A 16,725-nucleotide genomic window follows, 5' to 3' on the forward strand; every position below is an offset into this window, starting at 1 on the left:
AAAGGCAAATAAATATGTCTGTGTACAGGTACTCACAGAGACCAGAAGATGGCATCACATCCCCTGGAGCTGAATTTACAGGGGATTGTGAGCTGTGAACATGGGTACTGGGAACTGAGCTCAGGTCCTCTGGACAAACAGCGAGTGCTTTTAACCACTGAGCTGTTCCTTGTCTCTGTGGGTACCTGCACACACACACACACACACACACACACACAGAGAGAGAGAGAGAGAGAGAGAGAGAGAGAGAGAGAGAGAGAGAGAAAGAGAGAGAGAGAGAGAGAAGAGAGATTTGGGCAAAGGAGAATATGAGTTCTTTAAATGAGCATCAAAGGGAATAATTGAGACCAACCTTGTTTTACACAGACTGTCTTAAAAGGTAAAAAAAGAAAATACAACAGCAAAAGGCAAATAAAATCTCAGTGTTTTATATGAATGGGATAATTTATATTTCTCTTTCCTCTTCCATTTTAATACTATCACCCTGTGAAGTCTCATCGTGTAAAAGAACAGCCAAGAACTCTGTTTTAAAGTTGTATGAAGAGACCAGGGGAACTGGGCTTTACACCCCGATCTTTTGAGAAGTTGCTTTGTAGCATTTATAATCTTTCTATTTTAGTTTTATAGTCCATAAATTTATACCAAGCCAGAAAAGTAAATTGCACTTGGACAGGAGTAAAAGACATAGTTTTATTTTTCTCCTTCATTTACATTTTTAAAACACTATGACTTTCCCTTTTAAAAGCTGGCCTTGTCATCTAAGATAGGTCCCTTAGCCCTTCATAGTATGGGTAACTCTCAACAGCTTGTGAAAGCAGTGTCATTTGATAATGATCACTCTTCAATCCACCAGTTTGAGGTGTTTTTTTTTTAATTCTTTATTAATTACACTTTATTCACTTTGTATCCCCCCTGTGGTTCCCTCCCTCCTCCCTCCTCCTGTCCCAATCCCTCTCTCCACCCTCTGCATGCATGCCCCTCCCCAAGTCCACTGATAGGGAGGTCTTCTCTTCCTTCCTTTGGATCCTAGTCAATTAGTCTCATCAGGAGTGGCTGCATTGTCTTCTACTGTGGTCTGGTAATGCTGCTTCTTCCTCACGGGGAGGTAATTAAAGAGCAGTTTGAGTTTTACATGTTTTGAAAATTTTATTTTATTTTTTAATACATGTGCATTATTGTTGTAAATCCCTCTTTATAAATTGTGTTTTTAATCTTTGGGCAATGTTTCTCTTTTTCACTATGAGTACTTGTCATTAATTTTGTTGTCTTTTGTATTAATTTTGTTGCTACATTTTAATTCGAGGTTTTCCTGTAGCTTTGTAGTCTTTGGTTGCTTCCTTTCTAATCTTCCTGTTATGGTGTTAGTAGAGACAGCTAGATTTTTAAAAAATAACCCAGTCCAAAAGATTTTGTCATCTCTAGTAGATAAGTTCAGTCATCTATACTTAATCTGAAAATTTATTTCTAATATTTGCTAGAGTTAATTGTCATTTAATTAATTTATAAAGCCTTTCTAGATAGCTCAGGCTAGCCTTGAACTTGTGCTCCTCTTGCCTCAGCCTCAGGATTCTACTGTATCTTTACCATCTGTTATTATGTTAATTTGGCTGTTTCTTTATTATGCTTCCTTTTCAATCCAATTCTTCTTCCTGCTGAATTCATTTTTGTCTTTTTTTTTCCTCCCCCTCCCCACACCCAGCTTGCTGATTATGATATTAGGGCATCATGCTCTACTGTGGTGACGACTTTGACATTTTTAACACAGAGATGGTGCTTTCATTCTAACAGAGTTTAAAACCAGAGTATCATCTTTAGTCTTCCCAAGTAGGCCAGAGATCCTACTCTTTAACAGCTTGACTCTTTGACAGATGCCACTCTCCCTACCTTAAGTATTATCTAATATTTACTAATCCTAAAATTAAGTAATTTTACAGACTAAATTAATATTTTTGTTAAGATGAACCAGCAGATTCTGTATCCACTATTTAATTTTTCATGTTTCTTTTTCTTTATGCATTCAGTTTTTCATTTCTTAAATATATTCTTCATTAGTTCTTTCCATGGTAATCCATGGGTAATAGACTCTGTCTTTTAAAAATATTTTTAAAGTGTATTTTATGTGTGTGGGTGTTTCTAATGCATAGCTGTCCATGTGCCACTTTCTTACCTGGTACCTGAAAAGGCCAGAGAGGGCATCAGATCCCCTGGAACTGGAGTTCTTCTTTGAACTCCCATGTGGGTGCTAGGAATCGAACCCCTGTCCTCTGCAAAAGCAGCCAGTACTCTTAACCAGTGATCTGGCTCTCCAACCCTTGTATGTCTCTTTTACATGGTGTCATTCTGTTTTACCCTTAAGCTTTATGTAAGTTTTGAAATCTCAATTGGCAAATATTTTCTGTCAGTGCTATCCTGTGATTTCTCATGCTGAATGAGAAGTTCTTGGCTATTTTTGTTTTTTTGTTGGTAAACCAATTCTACTTTCTGGTAGCTTTGCCATTTTTCTCCTGATACTTGACAACAAGAGCTGTTATTTGAGCTTCTCACAGGGCCTGAGTCTATTGGTGTGTAATAATTCACATAAAAACTTGATGGCTAACGGCAGCACTCATCATTCCCATTGATCAGGAATTATACAGTGCCTTTGCTGGGCTAGTCTGGGTCCTATTTACAGTTGAAATGCTGACTACTTCTTCACTGTTTTGAAAGCTTGATGAAGTTGGAAGAGCCAGGTCCAACTTGGCATGCTCACAGATTAGTATTAATTGATTCCAGCTGGTGACAATCCTCAGTTTCTTCTCTTGTGGGTCCCTGTACAATGTGAGTGTCCTCACAATAATTTGCTGCTCTTCTTAGTGTGTGTCTGAGATCTATGGAGAACAGCAAGAATTTTCTTTTCCTTTTTTAACAGTCCAGACTCAGAAACCATGCAGTCACTTCTGCCACCTTTTATTTGTTAGAAATGAACTTCAACCCTCTCATATAGGAGAAAAGTCAGGCGCACCCCCCACCAAGGAGAACACATTTTCAAACCACAAATGCCAACTTACTTTTATTACTCTGTCTACACACTCATCTTCTACGTGGATTACAGTTCTACTACCAATTGGAAAGACGGTGATGGTTTTCAGCATTTCTGCAGAGAAGGTTCTCGGAGACCTAGGCAAAACTGCATGATTCTGCCATGCAGGTAGCATTGCCTGCATTACTAAGAGTTTCACAAGTGATGGCAAGTTCCTGATTTTAAAAGCCACAACTTTAGTGCTTCCAGAGATCCATATGTTGCTTCAAGTGGAGACAGTTTCAACCATTATCTCTTCACACACTGCTTCTCTGCCCCCACTCCATATCAGGAGGACTTCAGATCTTCACTCTTCCATGATTTCTTGTGTTTTCTCTTCCTTTATGTATGCACAAGTTCTTTAGCATCAAGTTCCTGTTCACTGATTCTTCAGTCGACCTTGTCTAAGTCCAAATTTATTGTATGCATCATTATTATGTACATTTTAGCTATTCTATTTTTTCTTTAAACCTTTTTTCTTCTTTTTAATTTTTAGAATTTGTATTGCTTTCTTCAGGATTACTAATTTGTGTTTGAACTTTATCTTTCATATCATCACTGCCCACAGATTTGTACTATTTTTTTATAATGCTTTATCTTCTTTTAGAGGAATTAATCACGCTGTTGTTAAATGCATTATATCTCTTAGCACTTTTATTCCCAATGTTCTGTGAAATTATGGATCATCACTCCTAATTATTCTTCTTTCTCCTTTTCCAGTAATTTTGAAGGTTTCCCTTAGAAAGCCTTCCAGTTTCTTCTTCCGAAAAAAAAAATGTTATGTGAAGAATTTAAGACCTCAATCTGTATTGTTCTGGAGTCCAATGGAGATTTAGGCCCATAGGCACACAAATTCTGCAAAACTGTTACTGCTTCCTCCTCCTCTCAAAAGGAGGGACATTTTACTCTTGCCTCTGTTTTCAAGCAATGAGCTACTCATTCTCAAACTTAGGTAGACACTGTGTGTGTGTTGTCTGTGTGCATTTATATGCTGATATATATGTGTACATATGTATATATACATATGTGTACATATACATATACCTATACATAATCAGAACTCAATTGCTGCTGAGAGAACTGGGACTTGATGGCTCCTGACTACCTGTTGTGTTTTGCCTATTTTCTTGTTGGCTGAGGTATTGGTTTAATGCTCACACTCTCTCTGATATTGCTATGTATTTGTTCTAATAAGAAGAACTCAGCACTGTCTCAAATATAGCATCTGTGCTATTTTTATGTATCATTATGTACATTTGAGCCTAGCCAAAAGGCTGAGATGCAATTCCATCCTCATGAAAATTCTATCTTATGAAATAAGTAAGAAGTTATATATTATTGTTTGAAAAGAATGCATTCTTTTTATCTAGGTAGAAAACAGACGATACTTTAGCTGGCATATTTGGATATCATTAACAAACAAAGTGCAAGTACAGGTACACACATAATAGCATTTTTTGTAATGGAAACACACCCATTACAAGTTTGTTGTACAGTGGGAACTTGTAACCCGCTAGTCTAGACCCAGAGCCTGCTGTAACTTCCGTGCTGTCAGTCTTTGCTGCATCATTTGCATTGACTGGATCCTAGTCACTGAGCTAAGAAAAGGGCCAGAAGACTTGGAAACTCTGAGATGCTCATGTTCAAAGCCATCTCACACATGTCTCAGATTCTTTCCCTTCATAATTTCAGTACTTTCCTATTGCTCAGACTTCTCTAAAATACCTCACATGCTCCCGCAGAGCTGGCCAGGCTTCTCCTTCAAGCTCTCTCTATCTTGTTTTCATACTTCTTTTTCTCATGATAACGCCTTCCCAGAAAGAGGAGGTCTCAGTGCCATCCAGCCAGGAGCATGCATGTGGGCATTCAGCTCATCTGAGACCTCAACCTCACTAGTCATATTTCTTTTATCTTTTTTGGCTCACTTCCCTCTTGTGGCCAGAAGAATGCAAGCTATCTGTGTATTTCTGTCTGCTTTCTTCTGGTTCTTTATTCACTCCAAAGGTTATACATGTCCTGTGTGATTTTGCTATGTCTATCCCTTTCATCTTTTCTCAGGGAAACTTCACTTTTCTTTTTCTTGCATGACCTCTGATAACCCTTCCAATTTTCTCCCCAGTCAATAAGCTGATGAATTAATCTCACAAATGCACACACGTAGATGAATTTAGGGAGATAGACCTTAATAAGAAAAAAGATAAAAATGAGTAGTGGATACTTGTGATTTTCAGTGGCATCAAATTAAAACATATGCAGATTTATAGTCGTAGAAATAAAGTGTAAACAATGCTTCTTTCTTTTAGACATATTAGACTCACCGTGTATATTTGTGAATTCTGAATAACTCAAAATAAGAAGGGCTAAAGAAGCGCAAAACTTAGCAATCAGAATGAGAAGCTTGGCTATTACATCTGGAAGCATGAAAATATTTTTTTTTTTATAGTTTTCTTCCAGTGAATGGATGTGGGAAGCAGGTCTTATGGGTAGGAATTATAAGGAGATTGATTTAGAGTATATGTCACTCTTCTTTTTTTTTTCATAAAGGGTTGGAGAGGTGGCTCAGTGGTTAAGAGCACTAGCTACTCTTCTAGAGGACCGAGGTTCAATTCCTAGCAACCATGTGGCAGTTCACTCCTGTCCAGCTCCAGGGCTTCTGACCACTTGACACAGACATCCTTGCAGGCAAAACACCAGTGAACATAAAATAAAAATAAATTTAAAAAGAATTGGTAAAAATAAGTTACAAAAATGACCTTGAGTTCTCTATAAATGAACATATTAAAGAAAATAGTTGATTGCTACTAAACTTGGCTACTGAAATAAAGTGAGTAGACCCTGTGAGTTAGAGCAGGCACTCTAACTGCCCTCCTTAACTAGTCTAAGAAAGCAGAAGGCAAATCATCCCTTATACAAATGACAAAAGATCTTTTTAAAAAATAATAGTGTTTTATTTATTTTTTTCTATAAGAAATTGTTCTGTACTTCAGGAAGAAAAGCAACAGCAGAAATTTGTTAGTAACCTTGCTTCTAACATTATGCCTTCCAATTGGAAATCTATTTGGAAGGCAAGACAGAGCATAACAACACATAAAGCAATTAGGTGAGAATTTTAACAATTAAATTTGAATGAACACTATGAGATAGGATTTTCAAAATGGACAGACAACAAGTCCAGAAGTCACCAGGGATCACTATAGACAAGTGGGTCACATTGAGAATTTAGGATGGCAATTTGTCCTTGAAATGAGCAACAAACATCCCCACAGGGTGCATACAGGCTTCAATAAGTTCTCAGCCTTTCAAATTTTCTCTAAATAACCTTAATTGTGTGTGCATGTATTTATGTGTGTTTATATTAATGTTAAAGCATGTGAGACACTTGTCGATATTTGCAACTATGCATAGAAAGATTTCATAGTAAATACGTGAAAGTGAATTTTCTCAGCCAACCTCTAAGCTTGCTCTTTGGAAAACAGCAAAGTTCAAATACTTTTGTATCTCTTTGGTTGGATCTGTTTAGCTGTAGCAGGTTGGGGGGATATCCTTTCACAATTTGTCAGACCTAATCTGGCTCAAAGAGGGACCTCTACTTGTCTCTTCTGATAATATCTGTGATAAAAGCAGGGACTCTTCCTGGGTATGGTGAAACACCCCTAAATTTCCAATCCCTCAAGAAGAAGAGTCAAAGGGCCAAGCATAGCCTAGGATACACAGAAACAAACAATAAAAATCCAAAAACTAAACAAAACAGGGCTTCTACAGTGTACAATATGGAAGAAACTAATACTTATTCCGTGCTTTACCTGGAACTGTTAGGAATATCATAAAAACCTCATCTTTTTAACCAGATTCAAGGTTCATTTGACAGACAACCTCCAAACATTTTTTTTTTTTGTAATTTGTATCAATTTATAAACTGTTAGTAGCCTCTAGCCTGGATTCTTAAAGCAAACTAAATGCCACTGACTTCCTTGGTGAAGACAGGAGAGTTCAGAGAGTCCAGTCTAAATAGGAGATTTTGCATGCATGAAATGGAGACATCACTATGATTCCAGGTTACAGCAAAGGACTCCATGTCTAAATCTGAATGAGGGTGTTGTGTTTCTGGGTCTTTCTTGGCTCTAGAATTTTGAATCTTAGATTTTGTTTGTTGCTGTTGTTTTAGCTGTAAAATAGTTCCAGTCACATCAATCATGTTCAATCACAAAGATACAAGAGGGAGCTCAGGGACTGGTATATGGTGTGTATGGAAATATCCACCATCTATGAAGAACAGCACAAGGCTATTCCTGTCAGAAACAGTGGTTACCAACAGCATCACTATTTTTTCCCCATAGACAGATATTGCAACTGGATTATCTTTAATTAATGCTAAAAAAATCTAAATAGATTGAACAAATAAGCCTTTGGGGAAAAATTAGAGTTCTGTGTGGGTGTTTGCATGCGATATGGTCATAGTAAACATTTTTAAACAACTGATTTGTTTTTTATTTCCCCTTGGTTAGGGTTTCTAAAAATATATACAAATTCTTCATCATTTCTGTCAAATTTAGAGTTTTGGGTTTTTTTGTTTTGTTTTCTTTTTCTTTTTTTTCTTCCCCTTCCTTCCTTCCTTCCTTCCTTCCTTCCTTCCTTCCTTCCTTCCTTCCTTCCTTCTGTCCGTCCTTCCTTCCGTCCTTCTTTCCTTTCTCTCCCTCTTTTTTCCCTTTCTTTCCTTTTTTTCCCCTCCCAGAGCAGCTTTGGCTAGTCTGTTCCCAGAATGCTCTGTTCTTCTATTCTCTGAGCTGCCTCTGGGGATTAAATGAGAGTTGGAGATCGTTGTTGGTGTAGCCTCTGGTTCTGCAGAAACCCTCTAATCCCCTGTTTACCACAACATGAGTCTATTGCCATAGAAATGATAGCTGAGATCCCACAGTCCACAACACTGACTTCACAGCAGGGCCTGGTAAGACGAGAAGCCAAGAGAACAGAGGAACAGAATTCACTAGAATAGTAGGGACTCTGTTGCCTTGAAAGAAAGGGGGGATTGTCCTTGTCCACATTAAAACAAAAATGCATGAGTGAGCTATGTCTTCGGGTATGCTGTAGTTTATTTTCTGTATAATACTGACTGACTACAAGTAGTAATTTGGAATCTTATGCCATGTGATAGTTTGCTTGCAAAAAAGGTCAGCAGTTTCCCTTCATGGCATTTGTTTCTTACTGAAATAAGAAACAAGTAGATTCTTATGAATCGTGCGCAATTGAAGTGCTACAATCTAAGATCTCCCTTCTCACGATGCATTGTTTTGTTTGTCTTTGTTGTGTGTTTGTCTGTTTCGTCCTGTTCCCATTAACAGAAGACACTGAACCCGAGCAGGACACTAAAGGTATTTCTCACCCCTTTTCTGCGTTGCTGCTTCTTTTTAGATGCACAGTATATTTTGATTGTTCATTTTCCTGACCCTAAGTGCTATTAGTTTGTCAAGAAATGACAAAGGACCTGTGGGAATAAGACGTCATAGCATTAAGTAGAGCACCTGAAGGTGGCCTGCTTTCCCAGAGGCTTGCGTTATGGACCAATCACGTTTCTTAGGAGAATATTGAATCCAGAGAAGTGTTGGAATAGCATGTTCCAAATTCTAGAATCACAACATAAAATTAAAAAAAAAAAAAGAATGGACAAGAGAATTAACCCACACAGGTCAGAACAGAAAGTTCTTTGGGGGGGGGGAGTAGTATTAAAAGTTTAGAGAATTGTTAAAAATTCAAGGTGCCAACTTATGTTTGATTACCAACATTTCAATTCATTGAGGAGTTTAACTTATTTACTCTAAATCAATAACAGTGATTGTATTTTAAGTGACATTGACATGTATATTTTTTGAAATATATTCAGGAAAAAGGCATCTAGAAATAAAATTTGTCTGGGAATATCCTCATGTACACCGAAGCTACCTTGTGTTCCAGGAAGACTATGACGGATGCTATTCTCACCTAAACTTTGATACTCTGAGGCTAAAAACTAAGTGCTTAGTTCACACAGTTTGGTTCTAGACTTCTCTTGTATATCTTAGGCTGATATTTTGAGCAGTGCCTCTTCATTTTACAGACACAAATATAATAGGTTAAATACCCTTTACCCAAAATGCTTGGAGTCAGAAATGCTTCAGGTTTCAGAGTCTTTCAGCTTCTGGAATGTTTGCTCAGACTTGACTAGTCGAACATCCTGGATCTAGAGATCTGAAGTCCATCTAGCATGCTTCAAAACTGAAACTTGTTGAGAGTCAGGTTGGCATTCCAAGAGTTTTTGAATTTTAAAATGTCAGATTAGAACACCGTATTAGCTGTTTATCTCATTGCCCTGACAAGATAACTGACAGACGTAGCCACCAGAAAAAGAGGTTTCACTTGGCCTGGAGATCCAGGGAATGCAAACCATCTTGGCAGGAAAGACATAGCAGCTGGAGCAGCTCCAACTGTAGCTGCAAGAATGTGAGATGACAGACCCACACATCACAATGGAACAGAAAGCAGAGAGCCTGGACCAGGACCACACAATGCTTACAAAGCCAAAGGTCTGCCCCAGTGGCCCAGTTCTGCCAGCTAACCTACGTGTCTTAAAGGATCTAGAACCTGGGCCAGAGAGATGGCTCAGTGGTTCGGAGCACTTGCTGCTTTTACGAAGGAGCCAGATTTGATTCCCACCATTCACACTGGGAGGCTCATAACTGCCTCTAACTCCAGCTGCAGAAGGCCTGCCATCCTGCTTTGGGCTCCTCAGGCACCTGCCCTTGCATGTGCGCATAGTGCACATGCAGCCACACATAATTATTGTGCACATAATTAAAATAATTAAAAAGGTTTTCCAAAAAAGGAGAACCCCAAACCTCCCAAAGCAGCACTACCGGTTGCAGACAAGGTGTCCAACCACATGAGCCTGTGGAAGACATGTTAGATTTAAGCCATAAGAGATGCCTATCCCATATTTGAAATCTTTTCCTCTAGTCAAAGCCTTCCACCCGGTCGTCTGTGTCAGTTCTAAGCCATCCCCTTTTCCTTTATCCCTGCCGATCACTGATGGTTTGAAACCTTAAAAACAAACAAACAAAAAATTCTTCAGTGGAAGGTAGGAAATAATCATTCAGAAAAAAAGTAAGAGCAAATAAAATGTATGAGTTCTCACTGTATCTTTGAAATAATCATCCAGAAACAGGAAAATGGCCCAAATATTAGAAATCCTCCAGAACTCTGTATGCAAGAAGAAGGACTAGAGTATCCATCATTTCAGGACTTGGTCTGTGTCTCCTGTTCGCTGAGTTTTTCATGACATTACGAGAAAAATTTCAGGCTGTATGACAGCCTTATCTTTTGAACCCGTACCATCCTTTAAAATGACAATCATAAGACTGACTATGGACACAAAATAATTTTGAAAAAATGGAGGTGACAGGTGTTTGAGGTGGGGACAGAGGGAGTATAGCTGTGTTTGTTAGAAACAATTCTGATGTAGTATTCCCAACCTTCAGGTAGGTCTGTGAATTTGGGCAAGAGACATCAAGCCCAAAACACATGAAGAAACTCCCTAAGAGAAAATCCAGAGGTTAAACATTGCCTTTGCCGGTTTCTCATTGCACTCGTAAATAACACCATATCTGCCCACAGAACATGAATGAGAAAGAGTAAATAGCAACTTGGACAGTGATAAATCAGATTATCCATAACAAGAGGAGTTGTATAATATCAAAATACTTATAAAGTTCCCCAAATCATTAACTAATTCCAAACTCCGTTTAGTCTGCAGTTTACTTGTTCATATAACAAAACATTTTCTTACATGAAAATAAATTACAAAATAAAGACATTCGATGTGGATTTTGTTGGCTAAGAAACTGATGTCATTGTGCTTTGAATTGATGACCTAGAATGTATTTTCAGTTTGTGGGTACTCACTAAAGCAATGGGATTTGCTTTCAAATTACATTCAAGTTCATTACCACAGGTGATGAAGTTAGTCCTACTTTTATTTTTGATTGCAGCTGCTGGGATTGTTGTCAACAGTTATTAAGTGGTTGGAATTTCTCTCAGCCCATCTTTACCTTTCACATTTAGAGCTAGAAAAAAATACTGATGGGTAAAAACACATGAGCTTTATTGCTGATAAAGCTGGATGGATAAACAGAGTGTTCTAGCCCGACTAACAAGGAGTCTAACATAACTTCTGCTTTTCATTCTTACTTTCCCAACCTTTCACATTTCACATCTTAGAAGATGTTTGGATAGAGAAGTCCTGGCCTGGTAAACTGATAGTAAACTTCCAACCACACATCAAGCTCTTTCCCTTCATGTAGGTGGAACAGTTGTAAGAATGATGTCACAGCAGGGCTGAGATACACAAACCATAGATAACTTTCATTTACTTGATTTCACCCACCCGCGTACAGATCACTTGAGAGATTTTAAGTCACTCACTCACTTACTCGCTTACTCTGTCACCTACTCAGTCACTCACTCATCTACTCACTCTCTCATTCACTCATTCATCTATACCCTCACTCATTTACATAATAAGCATTTATTGATTACTCACCCTGAACCAGTCAGGGTATATCTGGAGATGGACAGAGACCCACATACAGGTAGGACAGCCTGCAGTAATGAGCAAAGCCAAGCCAGACCTTGATGTGCTTCTATCCCAGGGACAGGAACAATCAATACAAATAACTAAAGGGACCCGCAGTTGTAAACGATTCTCAGTACTAGGATGAAGCATAATCAAGGTGAGGGGAATGAAGGATAGTGTGATTAGAAGACATTTCAGTGCAACCCAAAAGAAATGAATGATATTCAGAACCGCCTTTGGGAGGAGAGGAAAAGGGAAGGGAAGGGTGGAAGATGTTGATACCAAAGGGAGGGCTGAGTCTTATCTTTTGGAGAGAACTCAGGAGTGTGGGGTAGATCAGCTTCACTGTCATCTCCGGCCATTTTCTTCTCCTAACACAGTGCACTTAAGGATGAAACCCACTTCGGAAAGAACAACTATTTATTAGCAGTTTTCTATTCATGTAGCCTCTTGGGTGGCCAATAGTGCCCATCATGTGTGCTCAAACAGAGGCCCAAGAAAATTCTGTATGAGGCAGTTTAGGGAATCAAATAAGTTCAACATTATGATTAACTGTGCAAGAGTAGATGACTGATTTATTCACTAGCTCACATTATGCCTAGCTGTGTTGTGCAATATAGGTCATCAAGGGTTTTGCAATGGACCTAAATGACAATCCTTATAATGCAATAGCAGCCAAAAGAAAAAGAAAAGCTGTCAATCAAAACACAGTGAACCCACCCTGATTACTAAATTTCCAAGAAAAATTTGAAGTTCCCAAATTAAAACATTTGCTTCTATAAATCAAAACAGGAGAAAGAATCTAGATTTCCTACTTCTCTATTTTGTTTTTATTCTCATAATCTTCATCTAAAAGACCCTCATTTAAAATCCAAGGCCACAGTCAGGTCATTAGAACACTTATCTAATATGACTGATATAAAAATGATCCAATTCCAAGTCTCTCAAGGATCTCACTGTTTTCAATGCTCAGAGGCAGGGAGCCCCATGTGGCACTGATTACAGTGACTCAACTCAGAACACTGTAGTGCCAGCTTCTGCACACAGTATTCCAGCCACATGTTACAAGTGAGACAGATGTATGGCATGGTTTAGGCCTCCATTACTATCACCACAATACAAGAAGAGTGCATGGCTGACCCCTGCTACAATGCCTGTCAGTCCAAGTTTGGCTGTCAAAAGTACACAGCTTATGAACTCAGATTAAGTTGGGAAAATAAGAATTCAAAGGCAATACTGTTATAAACAACACGTGTCTTAGAGCCCTCAATATCAAAAAAGAAGAAGTCAAGCTAATTCAACTTTGTAGCAAAGATCCAGCTGTCAAGAGAGATCATCACATTTCTGTACCCTTGAATCATATAACCTTTTAAAGAGGTTATCAAAAGCCAGAGATACTGCTGACAAGCACTAGGCTTGCTCTGATTGTTCTGTGCATCTCCTGCCTTGTCCACATGAACTCCATGAATTCATGAACAAAGTGTTGTTCTGGGCTTTGGCTCCAGAAAACAACAGAAAAGAGGACGAAATATGTTGACAATATGATAGGAAAACAAAAAGATTTCGTAATCACTTTTAAAAAAAAACAGCTGGATTTGACATCAGAAGACATGAGACCAGGCTGATTACCATCACTGCTATTAGTCTGGGAAAGTAAATAGAATTAATGGGGATTCAGTTTCCACATTCATAAAGGAGAGTAGAGCATCTTGTAAACTGCTCTCCCATACATTGAGTTTCCACCTTTGTCTTTAATTCAACGTAAAACTACTGAGTCTAAAGACCTGATCCTTTTTAAATTGCTGAAGAATTGTAACCATAAGGAATGCAAATGACGCATTTTCCTCCTCACATCTAAAATATTATCTTCTTTGTGTAAAATATTAATTTCATTTCTCCCAATATATCATCTCATTATCTGAAATATGTGATATATTTGAATTTGTTTTCACTACTATGCTAGAATTTAGGGTATAAAATACTAATTTTCTTTAAGTTGATAAAATGGTGTCCTGTATTGTTCATTTTGATCAAGAATGCTTCTGGGCACTTAATCCAGCTGTGACAAAATGGGCTACGACAATCTAATGGGGGAGATGAAGAAAAGACAAGTAGGAACTGTTTAAGGGAATATCAAATAGCATCAGTGTATAAGATCATAAAATAGAATGGCAAAGGTGAGTCAGATTTGCTCTGTGTGGAGGTTGATTAAGGTTCTAAGAAAATGTCCCTTAAAATGAGACCCGAGTTATACATTTAAGGAACCCATTACATGAAGACATGAGCAAAAATGTTCTAGGCTGAGGATTAACAAAGGTCAACTTTTATGTTGAATATAAACTCAGTGTGTCCTGGGGTGGTGACAATTGCAGGATCATAATAGAAAGAGCATGGAGGCCAAGCATAGCAACCAACACTGAAGGACTGATTGCACTCGGGCACACAGTGTGACTGCAGTTTAAAAAATCCTATCTTGCTTAGCCATTTCATTAAAAAAAATCACTCATGCCCTTTGTCTTCCTAACAGTTTTTGCAAGAATCCTGCGGGCTCCTGAATCCCACAATGTCACCTTTGGCTCCTTTGTGACCCTGCGCTGCACAGCAATAGGCATCCCTGTCCCTACCATCAGCTGGATTGAAAATGGAAATGCTGTGAGTGTCTTGGGATTGGGGTTATTTGGGGAAGAGTCACTGGTGGTCAGTTTTGTACACAGTAGGTACCTATAGTATGTGGTTATTTGAATGAGAACAGCCCTCAAGCCTCATATGTTTGAGTCCCCACTTGATGGAACTGTTTGGGAAGGATTAGAAAGTGTGTCTCTGAGGGTGGGTTTTTGCAGTTTTAAAAGGCCATTCCCTCTGTCACTCTCTCTGCCTCTCAACTGTTCCTACCACCATATCTTTGTTCCACCATCAAAGACTCTAACCCTCTGAAACAATAAGCCCCAAAGTAAATGTTATCTGTTATAAATTGCCTTGGTCATACGTATTTTGTCATAGCAATAGAAAAGTAACTAAGACATAGTGTTACCATTTCTGTCTGTATCATTGGTCCTACTAGAATCAGTGTTTAAAGCTGTCCTTGGTCCCAGAAACCACTGACATTGACATTGAACCCTGGGAGTTTACATCTTTCTCTGTATCATAGAAATAGTAGCATACTCCCTTTGCTTTCTGTATGTAAAAGAGAAATGTTTCCAAGTTCTTCCTACAACTAAATTAATTTAATAAAATGTACCAGAAAAAGACCAGAGTACTGGTAGAGGAAACTTTAATGGAAAATAATCCAGAATTATAATTGATCTGTACCAGTTCAACATCAATATGTTTTTCTTAATTTTTAGCAGTACTAATAATGGCTAATGTGGTCCCATGGTTATTTTGAGCCAGGCCCTCTTCTAAGCACTTCACATATAAGCATTCACTCTGTCATTTTACAAATGCATGTTGTGCATCTTAGCATCAAGTGCTATTCTAGAATCTGTGGTAAGAAGAAGGAAAAGGTCTCCCAAGGAAAAGAAGAGACCTTCCCTGATGTCAAACAGCTTCCATTCTGGTAGGAAAGAGCAGAGAACAAAGTCAGAGAAAATGTATGTTGTGTGTGGATTGTGTCAACTTTGATGAAACAAACAAACAAAATAAAGCTGTAAATGAGACAGAGAGTTGAACCTTAGGAGAAAGATTCCAGTCTCAATAGAGCAGTTGAGTCTAATTGGGACAAGGACATCTGGACAAAGGTCTGAATATGATGACGGTGAAGCTATGTGGAGAGCTGCTGGCAGATCACCAATGTCTCTAAGATAAGGATGTAGACATGGTTTGTTGGAGGGGCAGCAAGAGGTCAGTGTGGTTACAGATGAGTAAAGTATGCAGAGATAAGGAGTTCATGTGGCCACTGGCAGTCCAAAAGGCCCGCAGAGGCCTCTGAAGCAACTTCAGCTTTCCTTTTCTGACATGGAACTCATTTGCAAGTCTGTTTCTATTGTCTATTGTCCTATGACTCTTCTTCATTGTGCCCTGTTCCTCTGTGTGTCTGGTTATCTGTGAGTAACCACGATTCATTGTGCTGAAATGAAGATGTCTAATTTGAGTGCTTGAGGGTGGTACCTTTCTTTGGAAATAATTTTTGCTTTATTCTGTCAGAATAGGACTGCATCTAATCTTGTAACACTTAAGGTCTGGAGCTCTATGTATATGTCTGGTGATTATAGCATAGGTATAACAATTCACGTGGACTATTTCACTCATGGCAGAGAACAAAAATCTGCATATTGACATGATGCTGGTACCTAGTGCTTTGAGATCTCTATTGTATCTAATTATTCTCTATACCTTATAATTGCTACATTTTAACTTCTCTTCTCACTCCTTAAAGACATCCAAAAGAAAATTCGAACTTCCCATAGTTGCAAAGTCTTTCAGGGGAAGAATAATAATCTGCATTTTAAGATTTTATTTAATTTATTTTTTTAAGATTTTTTTAAATTTATATATTAAATTTTTCTGGAGTTTTGTTTTCAGGGTGAAGGTTCATCTATAACAGCTAGTTTATTGGTATCTAGAAAGGGAAATTAATCAGAATTATTATTGTCATATTTTAAAATATTGCCTCTTGTCTGTGTTTGGTGTGAATATCCTTTTAATTTTATTTTAGTTTGCTTTCTGTTCTTGTGATGAAACATTGTGATTAAAATCAACTTGAGAAAGAGAGGTTTTATTTAAGCTGACAGCTTATAGTTTATCATGAAATGAAGTCAAGGCAGGAACTCAAGCAGGACCTTGGAGGCAAGAACTGAAGCAGGACCACAAGGTAATGCTGCTCACTGGCTTACTCTGCATGGCTGACTTATTCTTCTTTCTTATGCAGCCATGGACCACCTGCCCAGGGGTGGTTGTCAAAAGCCAGCTTCGACAGGTCAGGGATAAACTGAGGCAGTTGTATAGTCTAGTCGTTAACTTGTTACCCAGCAGACTTTTCTTTGAGGGTGCAAAGCTTGATTTTCTCTGTCATAACTGCTTCTTGTAACCAGTGGGGGCCTTGTGGTTGTCAAAGAGAAAAATAGAA

At 38.3% G+C, this 16,725-nt stretch overlaps 1 protein-coding gene across 1 annotated transcript in view; it reads left to right on the top strand.

Moving 5' to 3' along the window:
- Musk (muscle associated receptor tyrosine kinase) overlaps positions 1–16,725 on the top strand; it is a 97,409-nt gene that overhangs the window by 42,752 nt on the left and 37,932 nt on the right. Inside the window, exons 6-7 of the mRNA XM_021657433.2 lie at positions 8,398–8,427; positions 14,188–14,312. Of these exons, the coding sequence (XP_021513108.1) occupies positions 8,398–8,427; positions 14,188–14,312 (155 nt within the window). The remainder of the gene's footprint in view (positions 1–8,397; positions 8,428–14,187; positions 14,313–16,725) is intronic.

This window comes from Meriones unguiculatus, chromosome 3 (genome assembly GCF_030254825.1).
Source record: "Meriones unguiculatus strain TT.TT164.6M chromosome 3, Bangor_MerUng_6.1, whole genome shotgun sequence".
Classification (NCBI taxonomy): domain Eukaryota; kingdom Metazoa; phylum Chordata; class Mammalia; order Rodentia; family Muridae; genus Meriones; species Meriones unguiculatus.